The 24,511-nt window shown below is 43.6% G+C and overlaps 1 protein-coding gene across 2 annotated transcripts in view; it reads right to left on the bottom strand.

Annotated features, from left to right (window-relative positions):
- PAK3 (p21 (RAC1) activated kinase 3) overlaps window positions 1–24,511 on the bottom strand; it is a 79,829-nt gene that overhangs the window by 18,147 nt on the left and 37,171 nt on the right. Inside the window, exons 3-8 of one of the 2 annotated variants that reach the window (XM_068408442.1) lie at window positions 19,857–19,957; window positions 16,260–16,304; window positions 14,978–15,131; window positions 13,218–13,255; window positions 10,632–10,763; window positions 9,478–9,640 (exon numbers count right to left, since the gene is read on the bottom strand). In XM_068408442.1, coding sequence (XP_068264543.1) covers window positions 9,478–9,640; window positions 10,632–10,763; window positions 13,218–13,255; window positions 14,978–15,131; window positions 16,260–16,304; window positions 19,857–19,957 — 633 coding nt within the window. The remainder of the gene's footprint in view (window positions 1–9,477; window positions 9,641–10,631; window positions 10,764–13,217; window positions 13,256–14,977; window positions 15,132–16,259; window positions 16,305–19,856; window positions 19,958–24,511) is intronic. The other variant, XM_068408441.1, reaches the window with a different exon arrangement.

Genomic DNA, 24,511 nt, shown 5'->3' with positions numbered 1-24,511 from the left:
CCAGAGATGGTGGTATTGATAAGGCGCTTGCAAGAAAGTCAAACACTATCAGTCTCTGGAGGCGACTCTTGTCAGCTGTAAAGAGCAGGTATCCCTATAAAGACGATGTTATGAGCCACCTAAGCAAATGGACCACTATAGAAAAAGGTATTAACTACCTTAGACAACTAGCTGTGCAAGAGATCATTTATAGACACCCACGGGACATTGTAGATCCTGTAGATCCTGATGAAGTGGAATGCAACCGATCCATGTTCCGGAAGGTTGTGAAGAATGCTCCACCGACATATACCCATACATTGTCAATATTAGTCTGGGGAGAAAATGCTATGGCACGACCTAGTGTGGATGAAATGGCTAACTGTATGCGACAGTATGAAGATAGTATTTCTTCCCCACTGCAGGCCCGTGTCTCGGCTGTGGAAAAACTGACAAAGGAAAACAAGGACTCATTTAAACAACTGTCAGACAAACTGTCCAGGATCGAGAATAAACTTGACTCTCTACCTACACAGGCACGCGTTGCAGCTGTTAAGAGAAAACGCCCTCCTACAGGACCAGCTCAAAGGAAACGGAACACATCACGAGGTATCCTGTGGTTTGCCCTGCGTGGTTATGGGGAGGACATGAGCAGATGGCATAGACAACCTACCAGTACCCTACAGGCACGAGTATGTGAGTTGCAAGCTAAAAGAAATACCAGAGAGAATTTTTCTAGGAGGATGGCTGCTCCAGTTACCAGTGAGCAGGACCCCAGTCAGGGTAGATGGGCCTCAAATTCCTTTTTCCAAAGTGTGAATAGGAGAAATGAAGGTCCAGTCCCTGTGAGCAGCACAAATCCATTTCTTGATTAGGGGGGCCCTGCCTCCAGCCAGGTGGAGGAAAGGGACAACAGAGTTTATTGGACTGTGTGGATTCGATGGCCTGGCACATCAAAACCACAAAGGTATCGAGCCTTGGTAGACACTGGTGCACAGTGCACCCTAATGCCATCGGATCATAAAGGGGCAGAACCTATCAGTATTTCAGGAGTAACAGGAGGATCTCAAGTGTTATCTGTATTGGAGGCCGAAGTGAGCCTAACTAAAAATGAATGGAAAAAGCACCCCATTGTGACTGGCCCAGATGCTCCATGCATCCTTGGCATAGACTACCTCAAGAGAGGGTATTTTAAGGACCCAAAAGGGTATAGATGGGCCTTTGGTGTAGCAGCTGTAGAGACTGAGGACATTAAACAGCTGTCTACCTTGCCTGGCCTCTCAGAGGATCCTTCTGTTGTGGGGTTGCTGAAGGTCGAAGAACAACAGGTGCCAATTGCTACTACCACGGTGCACCGACGACAATATCGCACCAATCGAGACTCCCTGATCCCCATTCATAAACTGATTAGACAATTAGAAAATCAAGGAGTGATTAGTAAGACTCGCTCACCCTTTAATAGTCCTATATGGCCAGTGCGAAAGTCTGATGGAGAATGGAGATTAACTGTGGACTATCGTGGCCTAAATGAAGTTACGCCACCGCTGAGTGCTGCTGTGCCAGACATGCTAGAACTTCAGTACGAACTGGAGTCAAAGGCAGCCAAGTGGTATGCCACCATAGACATTGCTAATGCATTTTTCTCTATTCCTTTGGCACCAAAGTGCAGGCCACAGTTTGCTTTTACCTGGAGAGGTATCCAGTATACCTGGAATCGACTGCCCCAGGGGTGGAAACACAGTCCTACTATTTGCCATGGACTGATCCAGACTGCACTAGAAAAGGGTGGAGCTCCAGAACATTTGCAATACATTGATGACATCATTGTGTGGGGTGATACAGCAGCAGAAGTTTTTGACAAAGGGGAGAAAATAATCCAAATTCTTCTGCAAGCTGGTTTTGCCATAAAAAGAGGTAAGGTCAAGGGACCTGCCCGGGAGATCCAGTTTTTAGGGATTAAATGGCACGATGGGCGTCGCCAGATCCCGATAGAGGTGATCAACAAAATAACAGCTATGTCCCCACCAACTAACAAAAAGGAAACACAAGCCTTCTTAGGCGTTGTGGGTTTCTGGAGAATGCATATTCCAGATTACAGCCAGATTGTACGCCCTCTTTATCAAGTGACCAGAAAGAAGAATGATTTTCAGTGGGGCCCTGAACAACGACAGGCTTTTGAACAGATTAAACAAGAGATTGTGCATGCAGTAGCCCTTGGACCAGTCTGTACGGGACAAGATGTTAAAAATGTGCTCTACACCTCAGCTGGGGACAATGGTCCTACCTGGAGCCTCTGGCAGAAAGTACCAGGGGAGACTCGAGGTCGACCCCTAGGATTTTGGAGTCGAGGATACAAGGGTTCCGAGGCCAATTACACCCCAACTGAAAAAGAGATACTGGCAGCATATGAAGGAGTTAGAGCTGCTTCAGAGGTAATTGGTACTGAGGCACAGCTTCTCCTGGCACCTCGATTACCAGTACTAGGCTGGATGTTCAAGGGTAAGGTTCCCACTACCCATCATGCAACTGATGCTACATGGAGTAAATGGATTGCATTAATTACACAGAGGGCTCGAATAGGAAACCCTAATCGCCCAGGAATCTTAGAAGTGATCATGGACTGGCCAGAAGGCAAAGACTTTGGAATGCCACCAGAAAAGGAGGTGACACGTGCTGAAGAAGCCCCACCATATAATGAACTACCAGAGGATGAGAAGCAGTATGCCCTGTTCACCGATGGATCCTGCCGTCTTGTAGGAAAGCATCGGAAGTGGAAAGCTGCTGTATGGAGTCCTATACGACGAGTCACAGAAGCCACAGAAGGACAAGGTGAATCGAGTCAATTTGCAGAGGTAAAAGCCATCCAGCTGGCTCTAGACATTGCTGAGCGAGAAAAGTGGCCAAGGCTGTATCTTTATACTGACTCATGGATGGTAGCAAATGCCTTGTGGGGGTGGTTAAAGCAGTGGAAGCGAAGCAACTGGCAGCGTAAAGGTAAACCTATTTGGGCTGCTGAACTGTGGCAAGATATTGCTACTCGGCTAGAGAAACTAGTCGTGAAGGTACGTCATGTAGATGCTCACGTACCTAAAAGTCGGGCCACTGAGGAACATCGAAACAACCAACAAGCAGATCAGGCTGCTAAAGTGTTCCAAATAGATTTGGACTGGGAACATAAAGGTGAACTATTTTTAGCTCGGTGGGCTCATGACACTTCAGGTCATCAAGGAAGAGATGCAACATACAGATGGGCTCGTGACCGAGGGGTGGACTTAACTATGGACTCTATTGCACAGGTTATCCATGATTGTGAAACATGCGCCGCAATTAAGCAAGCCAAACGGTTAAAACCTTTGTGGTATGGGGGGCGGTGGTTGAAATATAAATATGGGGAGGCCTGGCAAATTGACTATATCACACTCCCTCAAACCCACCAGGGTAAACGTTATGTGCTTACCATGGTGGAGGCGACCACCGGATGGCTGGAAACATACTCTGTGCCCCATGCCACTGCCCGGAACACTATTCTGGGCCTTGAAAAGCAAATCTTGTGGCGACACGGCACGCCAGAGAGAATTGAGTCGGACAATGGGACTCATTTCAAAAACAGTCTCATAGATAACTGGGCCAAAGAGCATGGCATCGAATGGGTATATCATATCCCCTATCATGCACCAGCATCTGGGAAAATTGAACGGTGTAATGGGCTGTTAAAAACTACCCTAAAAGCAATGGGGGGTGGAACCTTTAAAAACTGGGATAAGCATTTGGCACAAGCTACCTGGCTAGTTAACACCAGAGGATCCATCAACCGAGCTGGCCCTGCTCAGTCAGATCTTTTACATACAGTAGAAGGGGATAAAGTCCCTGTGGTGCATGAAAGGAATCTGTTGGGAAAAACTGTCTGGGTTCTTCCTGCTACGGGCAAAGGTAAACCCATTCATGGGATTGCTTTTGCTCAAGGACCTGGATGTACTTGGTGGGTGATGCTGCAGGATGGTGGAGTCCGATGTGTCCCTGAAGGTGATCTGATCTTGGGTGAGAATACTTAATTCTGAACTGCATGATGTTAATTGCTGCATAATACTAACAGTGTTCATAAGTGTCTTTCAGGTTGAAGCAGTGGTGATGGGAATAGAGCTAGCTGCAAGTGGTGTCCAGTAACCTCCTCGAGACTGACATCTTTAACCTGCAACCCGTGGGCATGAACCGTGACAAAACTCATACCATGTCTCCTGCCCTGAGAGACTCCTAGCCAGATGGAAACCCACAATCCTGAACTAAATGAACTTGATGAACTTTTTTTTTTTCTGTATAGAGATGAATCATAAACTAATGTTATCTGTATATATTTTAAAATGAAAAGTTAGTGGTGATCTGAGTATGACGTGAATGGTATGGAATAAGGGGTGGAATGTCCTGGTTTGGCCTAAACCAGGCCGATTTTCCTTTCAGTGATTTTTACTTTCAGCTAAGTCTCCTCTAAATAACTGCACTTTCTGAAACTAACTGCATGTTTTTGCAGACAGTGTCTGCTTCCAGGACTGATAACGCTCGAAGTTTGTAGTTATCGCTGAGGCACCGGTAGGGATGTTGTGCAGTAAGGCTCTTGCTGTACTTTTTTCTTAGAGAAACCAAGGTCACCGCTGAATTCCTCACTGCTTACAAGTGAAAAGCCGAAGGGGGGTCGCAGCTGCAGCGGGGAGCAGACAGGGCAGGTGACCCAAAATTGACCAACGAGGGTATTCCATCCCATACACGTCATTCTCGGTATAAAGCGGGGGGATCACGAGGGTCTCGCTGCTCTTGCTCGCTCTTGCTTTTTTCTGCTATGGCCGGTGTCCAAGGAGGACTCCGACTGTTTTCCTGCTGCCCCCGATCCTGATCTGTGCATCCCTGAATCCAGCTCTCGACCGTCGCTAGGCCCAGCCTGGGCCTTCCCGGAGCCTGCCCTGCAGTGCCGGTGGTGACGTTGCCGACATCGGGGGAGCTCGATCTTGGTTTTGTATATATATTTGTATATATTTGATTATTCCAATATTATTATTATACTCTTTTTCATTATTATAGGTTTATTAAAACTGTTTTAACTTTCCAACCCGTAAGTCTCTCTCCCTTTTCCCTTTCCCTTTCCCTTCGGGTGGGGGGGGGAGGGTTAACAGAGAGCGTCTGCTGCAGGTTTAATCGCCAGCCCAGCTTTAAACCGTGACAGTTGTCTATAAACATTAATGAGAGCTGGAACAACAGAGCCTTTATTTTCTTAGGAATAAATACTCTGTGTGATTCAGCAAAAGGTTTAATACTTCCGAAGATTAAATGCTCCTTGGGTTCTGGAATCAATTTTTATGAACAGGTGCCATTTTCAGAACAGGATGAATATTGCAAAGTGTTTCCAGGAGGGGATCTTCTCAACCTTTCAGCAGTTTGCCAGAAGAATGCCTTTATGTTCTTAAAGAACAGCATCTCATGTTATAATCAATAATTATGGGGCTTTAAGAGCTATGACCCTCATCATTTATTACCAGGCTAAGTTCTCAAGACCTTGCTTGTGCCATTTTAAGAACGACACTGCTTGTCTTCAGCCTGACTGGGATCAGTAACCAGCATTTGACTCGCACTCTCATCAAGGCACACGTGCTGACCTGCACCAGCGAGCACAGCCGTGGTGGCTAACAAGAACAGCAATATTCCTCAGTGTTACAGAGTGCTGCACAAACGAGATGCTGATCGTTTCACGAGCGCAGGTGATGCGACGCAGGAGCCGGTCGGGCTGCTGCCGCCTCCCGGCAGCTCCGCGCTGCAGCAGCGGGGAGGCAGAGCCCGTCCGGCACAGGGCGTGCGACACGCCGGGTCCGTCAGCCCCTGTGCAGCTCATGTGCCACTGGAAGCTAGAATTAAAGCATGCACTGCTTTAATTTTGATTTATTGCAGTCTTAACGGGAAGGAAAGAAAGCAGTAGTTAGGATGTTGTGTTTGTGCCTAATGAAACAGCCACAATCTGATAAAACTCAAACAAATCTGAAGGAATAAGTAAAAAACCAACATTGTTTCTTCTCGTCTGGTAGTTTCCTAGATAAAATACAAACAATGAAGCCTAAGGTGACGGCCCAATGCAAATGACTTCTAAAGATTTAACGTGGAATGCAAATCACTGAAATACTTTAAGAAGATCGGTTCAGGAGGGAAGACTTCTCACGTTTTGCAGCAGATTTTGTTTGACTGATCTGACAATATGCCTGTATCACAAATAACAAACACATACCTATTTGTTCACCTGTGCATCCAAAACACTCACTGTAAGTAGTAACAAACACCTCCCTCCCCTGTCAAGGCCATTCCTCTGGAGCAAAGGGCTCCAGCACCCACATGGGTATCTGATGGGATGCCTCGCCAGGAATGCTGCCTGCCAGCACGGCAAGAAGACGGGGCACCAACACCAGCTGGTGCACTCCTTGCTAAAACAATTTCGCTGGCCTTGGCGAGATCGCTAATGGGAGCTGCAGGAGAAGAGGCTTCCTTTGCCCCGCGGTGCTCACTCCCCTCACCGGTACTCCCGGCACACCAGCCAGTGCCCGCTGCTGACGGCTGCCTGAGGATGCTCAAGCAGCCTGAAGTGCTCCTGCCCTGCTGTGCCAGCCTGCAAGAGGCAGCGTAACTGGATGGTCTGGGGTTCCAGCCGAGGACGTAACGCTTTCAGGACCTGGTTAGCTGCTTGTAGTTTCATCTCACTGAAATGTGTAACGTAAGACAAAGCTTTCATTCTGCTTCTCTACAGCAGGTCTCCACTACAAAATAACTCCTCAGTCAAGAAGAATATGACCAGAGGACGCTGGGAAGAAGGGGTGTGAGATGAGAAAGCACACCCTCCTGTTCACGCTGCTGAGCTTAGCCACCCCCAGAGGGGTATCCCCACGAGACTCCGCAGTACTAAACCAAACACCGCTGTAACCCTGTGCTGGGCTGGACACCAGGAAAATCACCGTGCTGTCAGTGTCTGGCTAGGTGCTGTTTTCAGCTAGTTAATGAACTGCATATCTATCAGAACAGATATCAGAAGTTCATGGAAGTTCATGTTAGAAAAGCGTAAAGAAAAAGACTGAAGAACAAATATTTTGAAAAATAATTCTCCAATTTTGCCACTGATTTTGCAGTACATGTTTCTGGAGTTTTTCCTCAAAACTTGAGTAGCTGCTTTCACAGGTTAATTGTTTGTGGCTGGTCTCCTGTGCGTAAGCCAATGAACATCAAATATGACAGCACTAAAATCAACAACCTGACTGGTACGTGGCTCCAGTTCAGAGAATCACTCCCTGCTCTGGACAAGAGAAACATATCAGCTATTTTGATGTCTTTAAGCACTTCCCTTTATCAAGTCCTAAATTAAGTAGTTAAGAAAGCAGAATTGGGCCACTTGTTTTATAATTACAGTGGAACATATTCATGATTTCATTACAGACAGAATTTTGTTTGATCTTATCTCAATATTACAGGCTTTACTCCCTAATAAAACTTGTAATGAAAGCAGCTCTAAAAGAAACCAAGTTATTTCAAGCAGAAAAGAATTATGAAAGCAATTTAAGATAGAAGAGGGCAGGGGACATCTTCCTAAAAGTAGCATAAAATCAGTCGTGGGGGAAGTAGGCAAGGTGGAGAAGTCATATGAGTTAAAAGGAAACAGAAAAAACCAACCACCACACGTGCTTAAATAGAATTAGCCCAGGACTATAACAAGAAAGCATCACTCCCGTTTTCAGATAGCTTCATGAAAGCACAAAGAGATTTTCATTGTCCACATCACAGTTTGCCCAAGGCAGACCTTCAGACCTTGCTCACTTGGTATCCAATTCTTAAGAAAGAAAAAGCATGAAAGCATGTAACATTTCAGAGATATAACCCACAATAACTCAAGGGCTCAGCCCTAATCCGGCATACACAGAAGCTTGAATAAACGATACGCATACTTACGCTCACGTATGCGGGGTACCTGCAGGTCTCGTGGTGGAAGCCTGCCTCAAATGTTTAGCCTCAGCTGAAGGAGCTACAATTCCTCCCTGTATAAGCTGACATACCTGCAGGTAACTATCTGCTCTGGAATGTATTTCATTGTGCCCTCAGCTAAAGCTATTGAACTTATCCCTTGGGTACTCCTAGTAGCACTGAGATTCAGTTCTTTATAGTCCTGTCAACCTCCTAAGGGTGCAGAAAACTCTACACAAGCAGCTGAAATCTCACAGCTAAGGAAGGCTTCAGCCTCTGCAGTCACACCAGGCATCAGTGGCAGGGCAGGTATGACAAGAAGGTTGCTATGGCACAAGAACGAGCAGTGACAACCACTGGGAAGAAGCCACAGCCAGACTGCACCCCTTTACAAGCAGTTGCCCCCATTAAAGACAGAATGTTATCGGCTTTGAGATCAAACACAAGGAGGTGTAGATCAATCCACTTTTTGTCCTAACAGTTAATGGTAGACACAGAGTAAACTGGGCTGTGTTATGAATCCAACAATTTATTATCTGAGAACACTGCTCCGGCAGCTCTTACGTGCAAGAAGCAGATTAGATTGGTTGTACTGCAGAATCACAAAGGGCTTGATGTGTTTTCCTGTAGTATGATCTACACAGGGGTTTGGGGCCAAAGGTTAGGATTCTAGTAGTATTAGCTGGCTGGGAATTAGCTATGACAAAGTGCCACGTATCTGAGGAGTATACAGTCCTGATAAATGCTTGCAGTGCAGTTTGACCTGATCATGCCACAGAGATGTGTCTTTTTGATACATCTTTATAAGCATAAAGCTAAGAAATAAAATAAGGATTGTTATTAAAGTTTTTTTTTTCCCTTTTAGGGCACACTGAAAACACCTCTTCCTCTCTATCCATGGTGTCAACTGATGTTCCTTCAAAGGAGTTCTCTCTGACAAAAATGTAGAATTCTTATAAAAATGAACTCTGATATATTAGTAGAAGTAGTAGCAGTAACAACAGTCATAAAAACGACACCATAGAATATACGGGGCAGGAGAGCTCCTTGAGGCTGAAGGAATCAGCTTAGTGCTGTAATTGTCTACTGGTAAAATAAACAAACAAACAACAAAAAAACAACAGATTTCTGCAAAGTATTGTGGCTTGGATGGCTGGTGGGAATTCAGGAGTCTGAAGAGAATTCAGGAACCCAAATATCCTGTTCAATTTGCCCATTAGCACACAGGAGTTCACTAGGTCATTCACGAGGTCACAGCCTTCTGCTCAACCAGAAACAACCTCTGCTTTTGCCTTTAGCGTAGAAGGAAGCTCAGGCAAACCCAACGCAGTCACAGCTGCCCTCAGAGGCAGAAGAAATACCCAGAGTGCGCTCTCGCTTCCCCTCAGCACAATAACAGTTTGTGCAGGGAGTCGTAAATGACTCTGTGACACTAAACTGAGGGTGAACGTTTGGTACATACATCCCCGAGACCTGCACACAGTACACTGCTTTATCGGACAAGGAATACAGGATACGTACTCAGTTTCTCTAGGATCTCCTCATCTGTCATCTTGGATTTTTTCCGCTGCCGGTCTGTGTTTCTGTACAAAGTGTTTGTGTTTGAGTTTTCAGGTTGGGGAGTGGTGGCTTCTTTAGCTGGTGCTGGTGCAGCGGCAGGTTCAATTACAGAGCGTGTGTAGATCTGTGACAAGAAATTATTGTGTGTCAGGAAGGTGGCTTGCACAGATGCCCCTGAGATCATATTTCAAATGCAAACCCCTAGGAAGGTGCTGTCTGCCACATCCAAGGCACTTAAAATGTTTGGTTTTGCTGTCCGCTTCTCAAACTGAATGGGCAAAAATGAAAGGCTTGCTTTACACAAGTTCACGGCCAGTTTCATTTTCAATTTTCATTGATTTTCTGAAAGATGACTGAAACAACGGTTTTACTGTGTTGCAAGGATACAGAAATAGATCTGTCCAGGGCCCCAGAGCTTTGTTCCTTGATGCTCGTGTGTTTTCATGGGTTTTCATGGGTAACAAAACGACTCTAGTTGGTACATGAGTGTCTGAATAGAAGCAGGGAACGTTTCCCTTTTCTGATCATAACTGTTCAACTGACTTATCAGTATTTCAAGCTTTAGGGAGAGGCCATTAGGAACTGTGCTGCAGTCATTCAGAGACCCACCTTCTCCTCACAATGCACAGCTGCCTAGGAATCTTCTCACGAAATACCAGTCACAGACAAGTTAAGGGTGTAGCCCAAGCTGTTCACTTAGCTACTGATATAGTCTGTGGAGAGGGACAGGTACCTCCACGGGACAGTTTCTCCTATGTATCCTGCAAGGGTGTGAACTGCGTCTGATGACTGCTCTCTACTGATGACAGAGAGCCTACACAGATACTTTGGACAAAGTTGCTCACTTTTACAGCAGTAGCATTAAAAGACACGATGCTACCTCTTATCTGCTACTAAGATAAATTCACGGACCCTATCAGAATCACAGGAACCTCATGACTAAATGTGAAATTCCAAAAGAGATTTTCCTGGTGTCAGTGGCTGGGGTGAAGCACTGTGTCATGGTAGGACTCCAGCCCTCAGAGTCATCATCCACAAACAGCAAGTGCTGTCTGATCAGAAACACGCAGCTCTGAATTACACCAAATACAGTGCCAACCAAAGCTGGGACTTACCGATTTTGTATGTTCAGGCCGTGGTGCGATAACAGGTGGAGGTTCGTTGTCATCTTCCTCTTCTTCATCATCTTCATCCTCTTCTTCAGAAACAGAGGGAGCTAGCGGGGGTTCTGATGCTGTTTTTGTGCTCTGTGGACAGACAGTAGCACGAGTGACAGTCACCATTTTGGCACTTGGGAGGTTTGATAATTACACACAACTTTAGTCTGCTTAGACATCAGAAACCATTCTAGACGTTCCCACAGTCCTACAGGCCTCAGTGCTAAAGTTACTCACGGCACAATGCAATTTAAAGGTTACAAATTACTGTGCTGTTTTGTTAATTCATCTTGGTGTTTCATTTTTGCTAAAAACAACTAAATCATTCCCATGCTTAGGCAAAGTCTAAGTCTACATTTCACAAAATGTAATGCTTGAATATATTATTAGAAATCACACCTAATTGCTGGTTAATTGCTTTGGCATTGTGTCTACAGAAATGGTAACAGTTAATTAAGCTAACAGGTGTCTACTGGCTAGGTTAATTAGCACACTTCAAAATGCAAAGCCTCCTTCATCTTCTTGCTGGGAATTTGGTTTTGGAGAGAAAGGCTATTTGTTTCTTTCTTATTTTACCCATGGGGTAATCATATCGCCTCTTTCCACAGTGCTGAACTGCCCTGTTTAGTAGCTCCTTTTTCAGCACCATCCTCCTCTTTACCTAACTGTAAGTTAACACAGGGAGAATAAAAGCCACTGCCAGGGCGTGTATTTGGACCTTCAGGCAGACTCCGAATATGGGACAGGCAAGGGAAGTCTGGCTGACCAGTGGTCTACATGCAAACTGAAGCCTACAGTGCAGATATTTGAAGTTGGATGAGTTGAAACCCCCTCACCAGTCCCAGCTGCTACTCGGAGGCAGGGGGTTACATCACGTTGTCACAAATTTGCTGGTGAAACAACAAACTGAAAAGGTGCCTTGTGAAGTGTTTACCAACTGCTTTAAAGCTGGCTACAACAGGCCACTTGGAGAACTGAAGCAAATCAAAGGCACTATTATAAATATTCACATCTCCTTTGCATTATCTTTAAAATGGCACCAATTTGATCCAGTATAAATACCAGTCAAGGACGGCCTGCAGGAAACTGGGAGGCCTAATCTTCACGCCTGTGTTTTACTGACTAGATGACAGTATCGCTGCCTTGAGTCACCTGTACTTGAACACACGGTCATATAGATACACATACAGAGTGTTGTATCTTCTGTGAGACTCAGTTCCATCACCCAGCTTCTGAAGGTAAATGGTGAGACACACTACTAATCTGGCCAAAGCAGGGAGTGATATGTCAGATGTTCTCAACACCAGCTTAAGGGCCAACTCTGCCAAGCGAGGGGTGCCCTAAAGGCAAGGTGAATGTTACTTTGTCATACATCAGACCAGTGTATAGCTTTCTGTGCATCATTACCACTTTGCTCGCACAGGGATAGAAGATGCTTAAGAGCAAAATAAAGAAGGGAATAATCACATTTCTGTTATGTCAAATTCCTGTAACTATTTTTTTCCGCTGGGCCCCACGCTTGGTCTGACAGCACTAAATTGTGCAGCTAGAACATACACAATGTCATATTATTTAATGCCAGACTCCCATTAAGGAGTGAAATGAAATTAAAGTGATTCCAATGACTGCTCAATCCTGTCAGAGAGTTGTTTTCCCTGTACTATGCATTCCACCAGCATCCTCTGAGTCTGTGACTTTTGAAAGCTGACATCTTGATGTCTCACCACTGCCTGTGTCTGCTAGAACAAAACACCACAGCATCTCCCAGTGTGTCCACACCCACTGGAAAAGCTATTGGGAAGGCTTACTGTGCTCTGGTGAACCCCAAACTTCCTTTTAAAAGGATGTTTTATTAAAGATAACGAAAGTGGCAGCCATTGAAAATCTGAAGTGTGAATATTCAAAGATGATTTTCATTGCATTATACACACTCTCTGATGTGTAATCACAAACCTAAAATTAAGTTGCTTAAAACTTGAAAATAAAGGCCAACTCCCCATTCAGTCATTTGCTATTTAATGCACTAACATTAACACTAATAAATCTGGTCAATATTAATGTGGATGTCATGACTACATCTCTGGGATTGCTATGGCAATCCAGTATTAATTAGAGTGGATGATTATTTAAAACTTGCTTTCAATGTTTCCAGTGAGTTACATATCAATTATAACCTTATTTATATTCAGCTACATATCCAGCTGTACTAAGGATAAATCATAAAATTTAATAGAAATGGATTCTAAGTTGTTAAAACGAAATTAAAATGGGCTAATTAGACAGTACTGCATATTGTTGCGGATTATATATTCCGCCAATACAGCAAGCAATCTTCTGTCTGCAAAACCAGACTTTCATCTGTTTAAAAGTTCTTAAACAGAAAATTAGAAAACAGCCAGTGATCCCTTTTCTGCTGCTGCAAAGACACTAAAATGTACTTTCTTTCAGCCTGCGAGGCTGGCACTCTATCACAAAAGGCAAAGCTCACATCTTGCTCCACAACTCTTAAACACTCTGAAATTAAAAGGTTACGTTCACACTCACCGAAGGATGGGCTTCTATGTAGCCGTGGGCGCTTTTATCTGCAATGTGCAAGGGAAAATTAACCAGGTGCTGTTATAGAACTGTCTGTTGTGGGGAATCCCACAGAACAAGTAAATCCAAACAGATAGCATTTTTCTTTCACAACATTCCTCCAGCAGCAAGTTATTTTACATAGCAAGCAAGATAACAGGGCAGTATACTAGGTTATTCTTCTTCTACAGTTTCTTGTGTCTATTTTTTTTCCTTGTTTTGCCAGTAAATAAAATAAATAGAAACTTGGTCAAGAAACTGCAAATTGTTCTTTAACAGTCAATGCTTCTGTTGTGCCCAAGAGCTAAAGCAGCTTTTTTTTCTTTTCTTTTTTTTTCTTTTTAAAATAAATTGCATGCATTGATTGTCTTTAGCTTGCTGAAAACGTTTCCCCATAAAAGCTTCCCCAAAATCCCCCCTTAGCCGTGGCTGTTCTATTCTGCCATAGCACAGTAACAGCTCCTGAGTTCAGTTGCTATTTTAACAAACATTAAGTGTCAAGTTAGAGAGTAACATCTTTTAATTATGGCATTTAGAAAAAAAAAGATGCTTTCCCTGAAAAAAAGAGAAATGTTAGTAAATTCTGGAGATAACTGCACAGTTTTTAGAAAGACTTCTGAGCAGCTCTCCCAGTCTGTGTTTTGGAAGTTGTATTGGTTGAACCAGCAAATTGAGGAAATTACAGACTCCACTGCCACAGACTATGGTGTGCAGGGAACTGAACCACTGCAGGTTAAATTACAAATGCTGCCCACACCCTGTTGGATAGGGACACCCCCTTATTAGCTGAAGCTGTTGACATGAGCTTTACTAAACTAATGGTATCTTAATGGCATTTTGGTTTAAAAATCAACTCGGATATTAAGGAATAGCAAAAGAATCAACACAAAGGCCAGATACGCCGCACCTAGTAAAAACCTCTGCTCACTTGCTAGATGTGTCACCAGCCAGTTTGTCTAGCAAAAAAAAAAAGAATGGGCCAAAGAAAAAAAAAATGCAAACTGCAGCACAGACTTGCTCTCTCATTTCTGCAACGCTACACTACAATTTTGCAGACTGTACTCAACCAAGGGAAAAAATTACACCCCCATCACATTTGCAGGCTTTTGGATGGTAATGCCTAAATCATGAGGATCTTCCTGGAATGAGCACGCTACGGAGATCACTCTGGACACCGACGCCTTCCTTCTCATCCTCTGTGGCAACATTCCTTTTCCACCACAGTAGCAGCCGTTTTAGGTTTGTTTGTGAATTTATGCATAGCAACCTAATCTCCTCTACAGCTAACGCAAAAAAATCCTTGAAAATTCTCCTCTATCAGAAAGCATCGCAGAAAATCCTCACGGTCTCTAACCTATCGCTCAAAGGATCCAAGAGTAACTCATAAAATGCATGAAAAAAGTATACCCCAGACCTTAATCTGAACGCTGTGAAGGAGCAAGGATGCGAAGAAACAAAAGTAAACATGACCTTTGGCCACTAATGCTTCTGACTAAAAACGGTAATGATTGTTCCATCTAGTATCTTACTTAGGTCTAAAAACAAACGACAAAGAAAGGTCACAGCTTCAATGACATTTAGGGGACAAAAGAAGAAATACAATTAATTTGAGGAGTATTCCACAAAGTGGAATTTTTTAATGTTGCTTCTTGACCACTTGAATGCTGAACGTCGGTCTGACTCATTTTGGGGCCTGGCACTCCCTTTTTCGCAGTGAGATGTCGACTTACCTCCTGACGTAAAGCTCATGTATTTCTGGTTGTTAACTGTTTCTTTGGAATCATAAAATTTGAGAACATCTAGAACAGCTTGTGGGTTCTTCTTCTGCTCCAGTTTCGTTATGTTGGAGGTCTGTAGTAGCCTGGCCCACTGCTCTGGAATGCCCTGTAGATGTCAAGTGGAAAGAATGCAGATTTAGAATATTTTAACAGCCGCAGCCTCACAGATCTTTACCAAGATCCCATGCTACCTGTAAGATTACTTTAAGAAATTTCGATTGACACCTTACAATTAAAATTAGTAGCTTATACATTAGATGCAACCATTCTCTTCTCTATGAAAATACAGAGCTAAAACCAGGATCCAACTTCAAAAAGAAAAGAAAGTTATGACTGTGATAGGAAAAAAAGTGCATGAAACTCATCTTTAAATCAACTCTGCTCTTCCATGGAATAATGATTTAAGGCTTAGCTTGTTTTCCTGGTGATTCAGTGCAGACATAACAAGACTATTCTATAGTTGTGGACAACACGGTGTATTTTAGGAGCTTTACACTGGATTTTTAATGCTTAATAATGCAAAGACATTTTGCTGAAGTGATCACTGCTGTCTGATTAAAAGGTAAACCCCACCCTGATACAATTCATTTTCAGCATACCAGGGGACACTGTGGGGTTAGGAATGTGCACTCAAATTCTCAAAATCATAACGCTGAGTTGTACCCCTGCTGCTAACGATGTCTCTTTTTCGAGCTCCTGTAGCTCCATAGGTTCTTTACTGTAAATATACAGAAACCAGGGACTCAGAAAACAGGCTGAGAGTGCCAAAGCCTTGCATGAATTCTCAGGCATCTTATGAGCGAGGGTGGCATTTGAAAATTGATCCAATCGCTGAAAGCCGCAGCTCTGCGTTGAAATTATATTGACGAAAAATTGCTTTAAATATCCAGTATAATTTCCTAAATTTGAAAGCCTGTAATTTTCCCCATTTACTACACAGCCAACATCTGCCAGTGAACTGTAGGGCTTACTGAATGAAACGCTACACCTGAAGTACATTTACACTTAGCCTTGGTGCCACCCCAGTCTAGGTAAACACTTTAATATAGCTTCTTCCTAAGAATTTCTCCACAAAACAATGTGTGACATGGGCCTCCAAAGTTTAGGATTAATGAAAAAAAAGTGGGATAAGCCAAGCAACAAATCTACTGCACACACATCAACCTGCTGCTGCAGTGCTATGACATCTCAAAGAAGCATTGGGATGCAAGAGTCTTTTGGGCCTGTGACGCACCTCTGGGAGCTTCCCTGTGCACATCTGTGAGCCATAGAGATCTGGCTGTAATGGACGTAAATAAAGAAAGAAAAGAAAGTTAAAACAGAATGTGGGACAACTTAGAAGGTGGTAGGAGGAAACCAACGGGCCAAAATGGGGAAGTGCCATCTAAAATGGGAGTTACGAGGTAGATACCAAATAGATTAGGTGGTGGACAGGCTACAGGAAGGCAGGCTTAGTAAAACAGAAGAATCACAACTGTTCCAAAGTTTGGAAGCATCATTCCCCCTCCTCTCTTTTTTTAAACCAGTTTTTCTTTCCCTCATAAAAATACACTACTGAGGATTAATGGTAACTGGAAAAATTACCTGTGATTTCTTTTTTTAGTTAAAAAAATAAAAATAATAGAGAAAGATCTGGGCTTTCGCTGTTTGTCCAGTTTTGAAAGCCAGGTTAGCTTTTTTTGAATGGCTCTACACAAGTTTTTTCCAATGGTTCTCCAGCCCCAAGATCACAACTGGCCAGTGCACTAGTCAACAAAGTGCAGTGGAGAAAACAGCTCATCAAACTCAGATTCCACACTGGGAGGTTGTGTATTGTCATAAAGCAAATAATCTAAGCGTGTCAGACTGAAAATCAGGACAATTCTAAAGAAATGCTTGATTAGATTAATAATGTGCAACTTCTTTGGATCTATAGCCACAACTTTCTCCCACTTGCTAATGTCATAATCTTGAAACTTTAAAAGTTTGGTGGGTGACCACATTTTATTCTAGATTGGGGATCAGGAAACTGTTTCAAAAACGCATGCCTTACAAAATGCACTCCCCAAGCCCTGCAAACCACACTTCTACCTCCATTCAGAAAATGCAACTGTTTCTTCAAAATAAATCAACATAAAGCTCTAGCAGCATGCTCCCGCCCAACAGTTTCCAACCAATTTTATTTTGAGCTTCAAAAGCCCTACTTTTTAGCAAACAGGTTGCTCCAAGCACAGTGAAATGGAGATACAACATACGTTCATGAGCAACAACACAGCTTGGTGCTCAAGCCTGAAAGCCAAAACTCAGGAGCCCATGCAAGTGTGATTTGAGATGCAGCTAACAGCAATCAGGTAACGCAGCTAGGAGGTGACTGTTAGGTGTCTGAAAATGGCCCAATGCATCGCACATAACCCATAGAGCAGACACTACCGGCATGATAACGGTAATAATTCAGAACAAAAAAAAAACATATATTTGCACATTTAATGGACATTCCCATGGCACTTCCAAACTTTTGAAAGAGACAGGCAGTGTGATCACTAGACAGTGGGAATATTTTTACATGATATGGCTAGTGGCAGTCCCTTCTGCAGGACATGCTTGCCACATGACTACCCAGCTGATACACGGGTCGCATCCAGGGTGGGACAAATCAAACATGCCTAATGTAACGCGTAACGTAACGCTTGCATCTGGGGTCAGTTGGGAGCTGATAGCTAGTTCTTAATGGTGCAAAAATCCCCCTGCTTTGCCTGACAGTTTATTCCACTAAGGACGGCAGCGTTACGTCCCGTGCTGCCAAGCTGCATGGGGGCAGTCACCTGTCCCTTTGGTTTGTTTTGAAGTGGTTAGAGCCTTCTCAAACTGCAGCGCTGCACTTCCACGCCTCAGGAACAAGTGTCATTGGAGAAATACTGTGTAATTGTAAAACAGCAGCTATTTAATGCCCGCTGTTTTGAAAGTGAAACAGATATTAAAAAGAAATTGTGCTACAGCAATGAAGCTGGACATATTTAGCCATGTACAATTGCTTTGTTCTATAAAAGGCCATGACCTGATGCTAGAGACTGATACATTGGATGATAACAACAACATTCAAACTGATCCAAACTGTGATCTCTGAAGTACTGATGGAGGATGCTCATGCTTATAACTGAAGTGTGTTAACCTCAGCATCCCTCCTTTTCGTCCCAGCTGGCAGGGATGTGAAACTAACTGGGATCCTCACCACCAGTCAGTCTACGAGAGAACATGACTGTGACCCATCGCATTTGCACCGAGCCAGAAGGAAAAAGTCTGAAGCAGAGGGTAGAAATAAAGGCAGAGGGCTGAAAGGAAGAACAAATACAGAATAAGTACAGCTAAACATTCAGTGGGGAGAGCAGCGAAACGAGGAAGGAAGGAGAGAAAGAAAAGACCGAAAGGAAGAAGGGATGCAAACACAAAAGGGAGAAAACAAAAGCAGAATGTAACAGAATATATAATATGATACCAAGATAAAGAGAATGGCACTGAAGAATAACCTGAATAATAAAGTGGCTACAGGGAGAGACAGAAAGGGAAAAAAGAGGAAAACCAGAATAGATAGCAGGGAAAACACAATCTTAAAAGCTTTATGCTAAGTTTCTGATCAAAAATGACCACATCTGGGCTTTTAAAATGAGCACTTAATCAAGCCCTAGGGTTTGGCACAGAATAAATCTTGACGTAAGATTTTGTAAGTGACATCTATTTTAAAAAGGCTAATTAACTAGTCCACGTATTTTAAATGTAGCTGTATTTCCTAATTACTAAGGATAATTCAATTTCACTACTCCTTTGAAGACATACTGTCATTAAATGTGTCTTTTTTTCTTCTGTTGTTGTTGTTATTACTATTGCTACTGTAGCACACAGAAAGTTCCCAGCTTTCTGAAATGCTTTTGAGAAACAAAAGTACCAATCAAAGTAAAAAATTATGAAGAAATCACAATTAGGGCTCAAATTCTGAAAATTAACCATCCTTTGTCCAGGCAAATGATTTGTCCCATCCTGTTTGGTGTATGCAGCCATCAGCACTAGCACGCTTTACAATTTGACGCACGGTGGTAACAGTCTGACCACTTAGCTCACAGGGTACTACTGATGGTACGGAGAGTTGCTGATGTTTCCTCTCACTTCCACAGCTCAACCAAATGTAAGCTTACTGCCGTCTTAGCTTTAAGGGTTAATGGTTTCAGCACCTCGCTAGTAGTCTGAGAGAAAATGCTTTGAAGCCCCCTGCACACTTCAAGGAGCTTCTATCAGACTCATTTGTCCCAACACTTCATACACTTCATCGTGATGTAAGCAGAAGCAGCTGACTGCTATTTTATTAATACATAAAGGCTAGAAACGTGTCTGATCACCTAGTCTATGGACATATTTTGAAGGATATTAAATTAAAATGAATGGACTTCCACAATGCTGCTGCTTTCTGGTCATCTCCAACGGCTGTCTGCAGAGCAGCTGGACTTTGCACTTCGGGGCTGACTGTCTACAGCAAGACATACACTATGCACATGTGTGTGGTTTTTTTATGTTTTTCCAAAGACACTGAATAACCAACCCCTGTAGAAGCTTGTGGGACTGATAAAAGCACACACCTACGTTCTTCCCTGTTTTCATTTTCCAGACACTCTGCTGACAACCCTTGGAGAAAAAAAAAGCAGCCTGAATCAGAAGTAAAACACTCCAAATCCTAAGCCCAACAAATAAAAGTCTCTTTCTTCACAGCCTGGCTGCTGTCATCTGACGTTTCTGGCAACAGGAGGTTATTTTACCATCAAGAAACTAGAAGTTCTGGTAAGCACGCAATACAGCAGTTACTTACTGTGAATTCTCCAGTGACGGCATCAAATCCCACATGAATGGTATGTTCAAAGTCTGAAGGAAGAGAGATCTCAGGACGTTCTTTCTCTTTCTTCTTGTTGGCTAGAGGCAAAACGTTAACACGCACTTATTTTCTGCACAGCTTTTCATTCAGAAATTCTCACAATCAGGTGTGCTCAAAATAGTATTTTAAAAGTGGAAAACAAATCAATTAATGTCCATCTTACTTGGCAAACAGACCCAAGCTAATACACCACCAGCCTAACTGTCATCCCCTGTTTGGGAAGGTCTAGAAGGTGTCATCTCATTTTGGTTTTCTTCTCATCAGTGTCACAGCTGCCAAAGCAAGCTGTTCATGAAGAAACCTTCTTAAGCTATCTCTAACCAGTATGATTTCTGTTATCAGTTCTTTTTTTCCATCAAGTTTTTCTATCTAGCAACTAACTCCTGTTTGACTTTGCTCTGTGGGTTCCTGCAGAAGTAAAGCACCCAGGACACGCACATGCATGCCTGTTTGCATGTGTGTCTTTTCTCCAACATGCTTTGAACCTGTTTGTCAAACTCAGCCAAATCAGAGAGGAGAGGTTTTGTAAGATAACCAGGTTCCTACAAGTTCTGTGAAGACAGGCAGCTCAGGAGAAGACAAAGATCCTATTCCTGCCTCGTCTCTGAGCAGAAGGCTGAAGCAGCAGCTCTGTGTTAGAAACCACAGAATCTGCACAGCAACAAGATCCCATAAATGCCACTGGAAAGCTTCATTTGAGCTCTCAATTAACTAAGACATATAACCATAAACCCCAGGCTTTATTAGTCTCCAGGAATTCCTTGTTTTTAAATCACTCCACCAGTATTCACAGTGTGGAGCACCTTATTGAAGGAGACAGACTTGGCAGTCAGTCAATCTGCATATGTTCTCATCTCCCTCCTATTTCAACACCTTTCGAAAGTAACATCCCTTGTGGTCATCAATCTCCTGTGCTTTTTACTATTGACAAATCTCACTTCAGACCAGTTTTATTGACCCTGATAAAGAATGAGTGGAATAAAGGCTGAGAGAAGCTGCCTTCACTCTGATGCATCAAGAATCCATGCTTAACAGAGATTTCTCTGAAAAATGGTAACAATAATGCCAGTTCTGGACGGCTCCCAAACACCCAGATAAACATAGCATGAACTCATGCTCAAACATCAATCCTGCTGGCAAGCACCTGAAATATTTGGCTTCCCTGGAGAACCAGCGTGCTCCAAGACTAACTACCACGTGGTTGAATAATACAGTACAGAGCTATCTGCAGGACCTTCTCTAGTGCCAGTGATAGATCTGTACCAGCCAAGAGGGGAACTGCCGTTCTACCAAATACATTTGTTATTGCAGTGGAAAAATTACATGCTAGTGATTGGAACAGAACAAATATTGCAGTGCTCACTTGTCGTATCCAGGAGTTATTAACACAAACACAGAAATGAGACAAACATAAAGCACTCATGTAGAAAATAGTCCCATTGTCCCACTCTGCACCCCAGGACCCCACCTCTCCTCTGCTGCCCTTCTTACCAGTTTAATGAGGGTCTGGTTTACATATCCTCACCATGGCCCTGGGCAGGCTTGCTCTATAGATCTGGTGTGACATGACTCCACACTAACAGTTGTGAGAAACCCAGAGATACACAAGAGGTTTATACCGTGCCTATCACAATGGGACTACTATATCAGGATCTGTAAGGGCCAGTGTATCACTATTTATTAATGATAACATGAAAATGAATACACATGTCATAGCTGCACATCAGCAGGAGAGAAAGGAGCAGTTGTTCAGGTCCTGTCTTTGCCTTCCATATTCCCCCAGTGCAGTGCCAGTGACAGCCATGCTATGCAGATCGAAAACAGCTGGATGAAGGGAATTTCATGGGTGTCTTATTTCAAAAGCAAGTGTCCCCTTCTACCAGCATCAACCAGGACAGAGCTTTGTGAAATATATTTTCTGGCACATCAGCCTTCCAACATAAAGCACTACTATGCTCATGGACTTTTAATTAACATTTTCCTTCGGTGTTTTAGTGTTATGTTTGCCAGCCTCATAAGTTTACCAAGGGCTCTCATCCAAAGGCTGAACTCACTGTGTATCAGCACCCTCCCAGCCTGGGTCTGTCTTTGCTCACAGACAGTAGCTCCACGAGGCCTCTCTCTCCATATCTTTCTTGTTCTACCTTACCACCTTCCTCTCAGAAGGAAGAAGATGCTCTGCTCTTCATAATTACAGTCTAGAGTATTTTGGATGTTTCTAATCCTTTCTCTGCACTGTTGCATTTATCCTCATTAAATAATTAACTGTCACCTTTTGTCTGTACTGCACACCCCTACACAATGTTAATTGGTGAATTATTTTCATTTAGCATTCCGTGAAGATGGCAGCAATATATCGAATACAAACGCAAAGGCTTTTCCCCTTCTTTTATCTCTAAGATGATGTTGTTTAACTTTCAGGATAGATGTTGCCAGTTACAAGATGTCATCTCCGTTCAGCATATATAACTTTCTACTGTAGATAACAAAACTGGCTTCTCCTACCTCATCATTTGCAAGCAAATGCAGTGAAAATTAGATTTAAAGGATCATCAAATTCAGTTCAAAGCCACAGTCAAAGCTAGAAGCGAAATAAGGCATTACAGAAAACGTTCCATCAAAAGCAGCACTTGTCCGTTCCTGCCGGGGGACAAGCGTTCCAGCTCATTCCCCAAGATCTGGCTCATCTGCTTCATGGACCTCTGCTGACCAGACTGTGGATGTAACACCTATGGTCCAAATGCTGATAAAACTATAAATTAAATACAGAATTAAACATCTCATTGCAACACCCTCACCCCTTCCCAGACTAAAAAATTTGACACTTCTGTCTGTGCCGTGCAACTCAAATCACTTCTATTTCACATAAGCTGGCAAAATGATACGAAAAGGCACAACTTCTTTGAAGCAATGACTCACTGGATTCAAGGGTTTTATACTGGACATTCCTATTTGATTTTCTTATAAATGCCCCTCACAATACACTCCTGCTGCCCAGCAGTTAGCCATGAGGGCCACCCACACCACCTCAGCAGCTATCACAGATCAGAAGAGAACAATGAAAGTGTTCGTCTTCCACAGTCTGCATCACCATCATCCCGATTATTCTGTTAAAAGAGTAGTTGTTTGGGAGAAAAATGTGACTCAGCTAAGTGGCAGCTTCTCTCCAGAGAGGGAGGAAGGGTTTGCCCTCACGCTTACACTCTCCTGTTTGCCTCCTCTTCGTCTCATCCTATTCTTTCCTCCATCTCCTCTCCCTCCACTGTCACTCACCCTCTCCTCCCATCCTCCTTCCTGCTCTGCTCCTCCTGTCCTACCCCAGCAGACCTGTCCTTTTCTTTCTCCTCCGTTAATCTTAACCCCGCTGGGTTTTTCCCCGTCCCTCTTTTCTTGTTTTTCTGTACAGGAGGCAACCAGATGACTCAAGGTCAGACTCTGCTCCCATCTGCAGTTAAGTCCAATGCAGCTTCGATGGAAGTGAGGTCATTCACCCAGTAATCTTAACATGGATGCACCTCTTCAGCTGAAAGGGGCATCTGAGCTGTGGTGGGCCTGTGTGCTGGTTTTGGTAGAGTTAATTTTCTTCTCAGTAGCTGGTGTGGGGCTGTGTTTTGGATTTGTGCTGGAAACAGTGTTGATAACACAGGGATGGTTTAGTTATTTCTGAGCAGCGCTTACGCAGAGTCAAGGGCTTTTCTGCTCCTCTCACCACCCCACCAGTGAGCAGGCTGGGGGTGCATGAGAAGTCAGGAGGGGACATGGCTGGCACAGCTGACCCAAGGGATATCCCCATGCCATATGACATCATCTCAGCCTATGAAGCTGGGGGGAGAAGGAGGAAGGGGGGTATGTTTAGAGTGATGGTGTTTGTCTTCCCAAGTCACCGCTACGCGTGACAGAGCCCTGCTTTCCTGGGGATGGCTGAACACTTGCCTGCCCATGGGAAGCACTGAATGAATTCCTTGTTTTGCTTTGCTTGTGTGCGTGGCTTTTGCTTTACCTATTAAACAGTCTTTATCTCAACTCATGAGTTTTCTCACTTTTGTTCTTCCGATTCTCTCCCCCGTCCCACCAGGAGTGTGAGTGAGTGGTTGTGTGGGGCTGAGCTGCCAGCTGGGGTTAAACCACAACAGCCTGCTCCCCTCTCATTTCTCTAGGTCGAATGCTCTGCAGTGCCGTCATGGAGCCACCAGTTCACACACAATATTAATTTATTTCATAGCACAGCAATTACAGGTGGTTTAATGAAAGAAGAACAAGGCTGTATCAAACAATTGGAAGAACGCAAATCATTTCTTTCTGCTCTTGCTTTTCCTGAAGTAACAGCACTCTGCTGAAAGGAAACACTGATGCTATGAACTCCACCGTGGCTCCCATCACCATCACTACCTCCAAGGAAAGCAGACCAATTTCACAGCTTCAGCATGGGCTATGGGGGAATGGGTTCAGCTCCTTGTTCCACACAGATTGCCCAGGTGACACTGGAAACGTATTTCAGTATGTCTGCCTTGGCCTCCTGCCCCCAGGAAATGGGGTAGCTCACCCCAGAGACAGGGGCGAGAGGAGCTATACCAAGGAACATGAGGAGATCA

Source organism: Nyctibius grandis, chromosome 10 (genome assembly GCF_013368605.1).
Source record: "Nyctibius grandis isolate bNycGra1 chromosome 10, bNycGra1.pri, whole genome shotgun sequence".
Classification (NCBI taxonomy): domain Eukaryota; kingdom Metazoa; phylum Chordata; class Aves; order Nyctibiiformes; family Nyctibiidae; genus Nyctibius; species Nyctibius grandis.
Note: the sequence above shows the minus strand (reverse complement) of the source record. Positions and strands in the feature narration are given on the sequence as shown.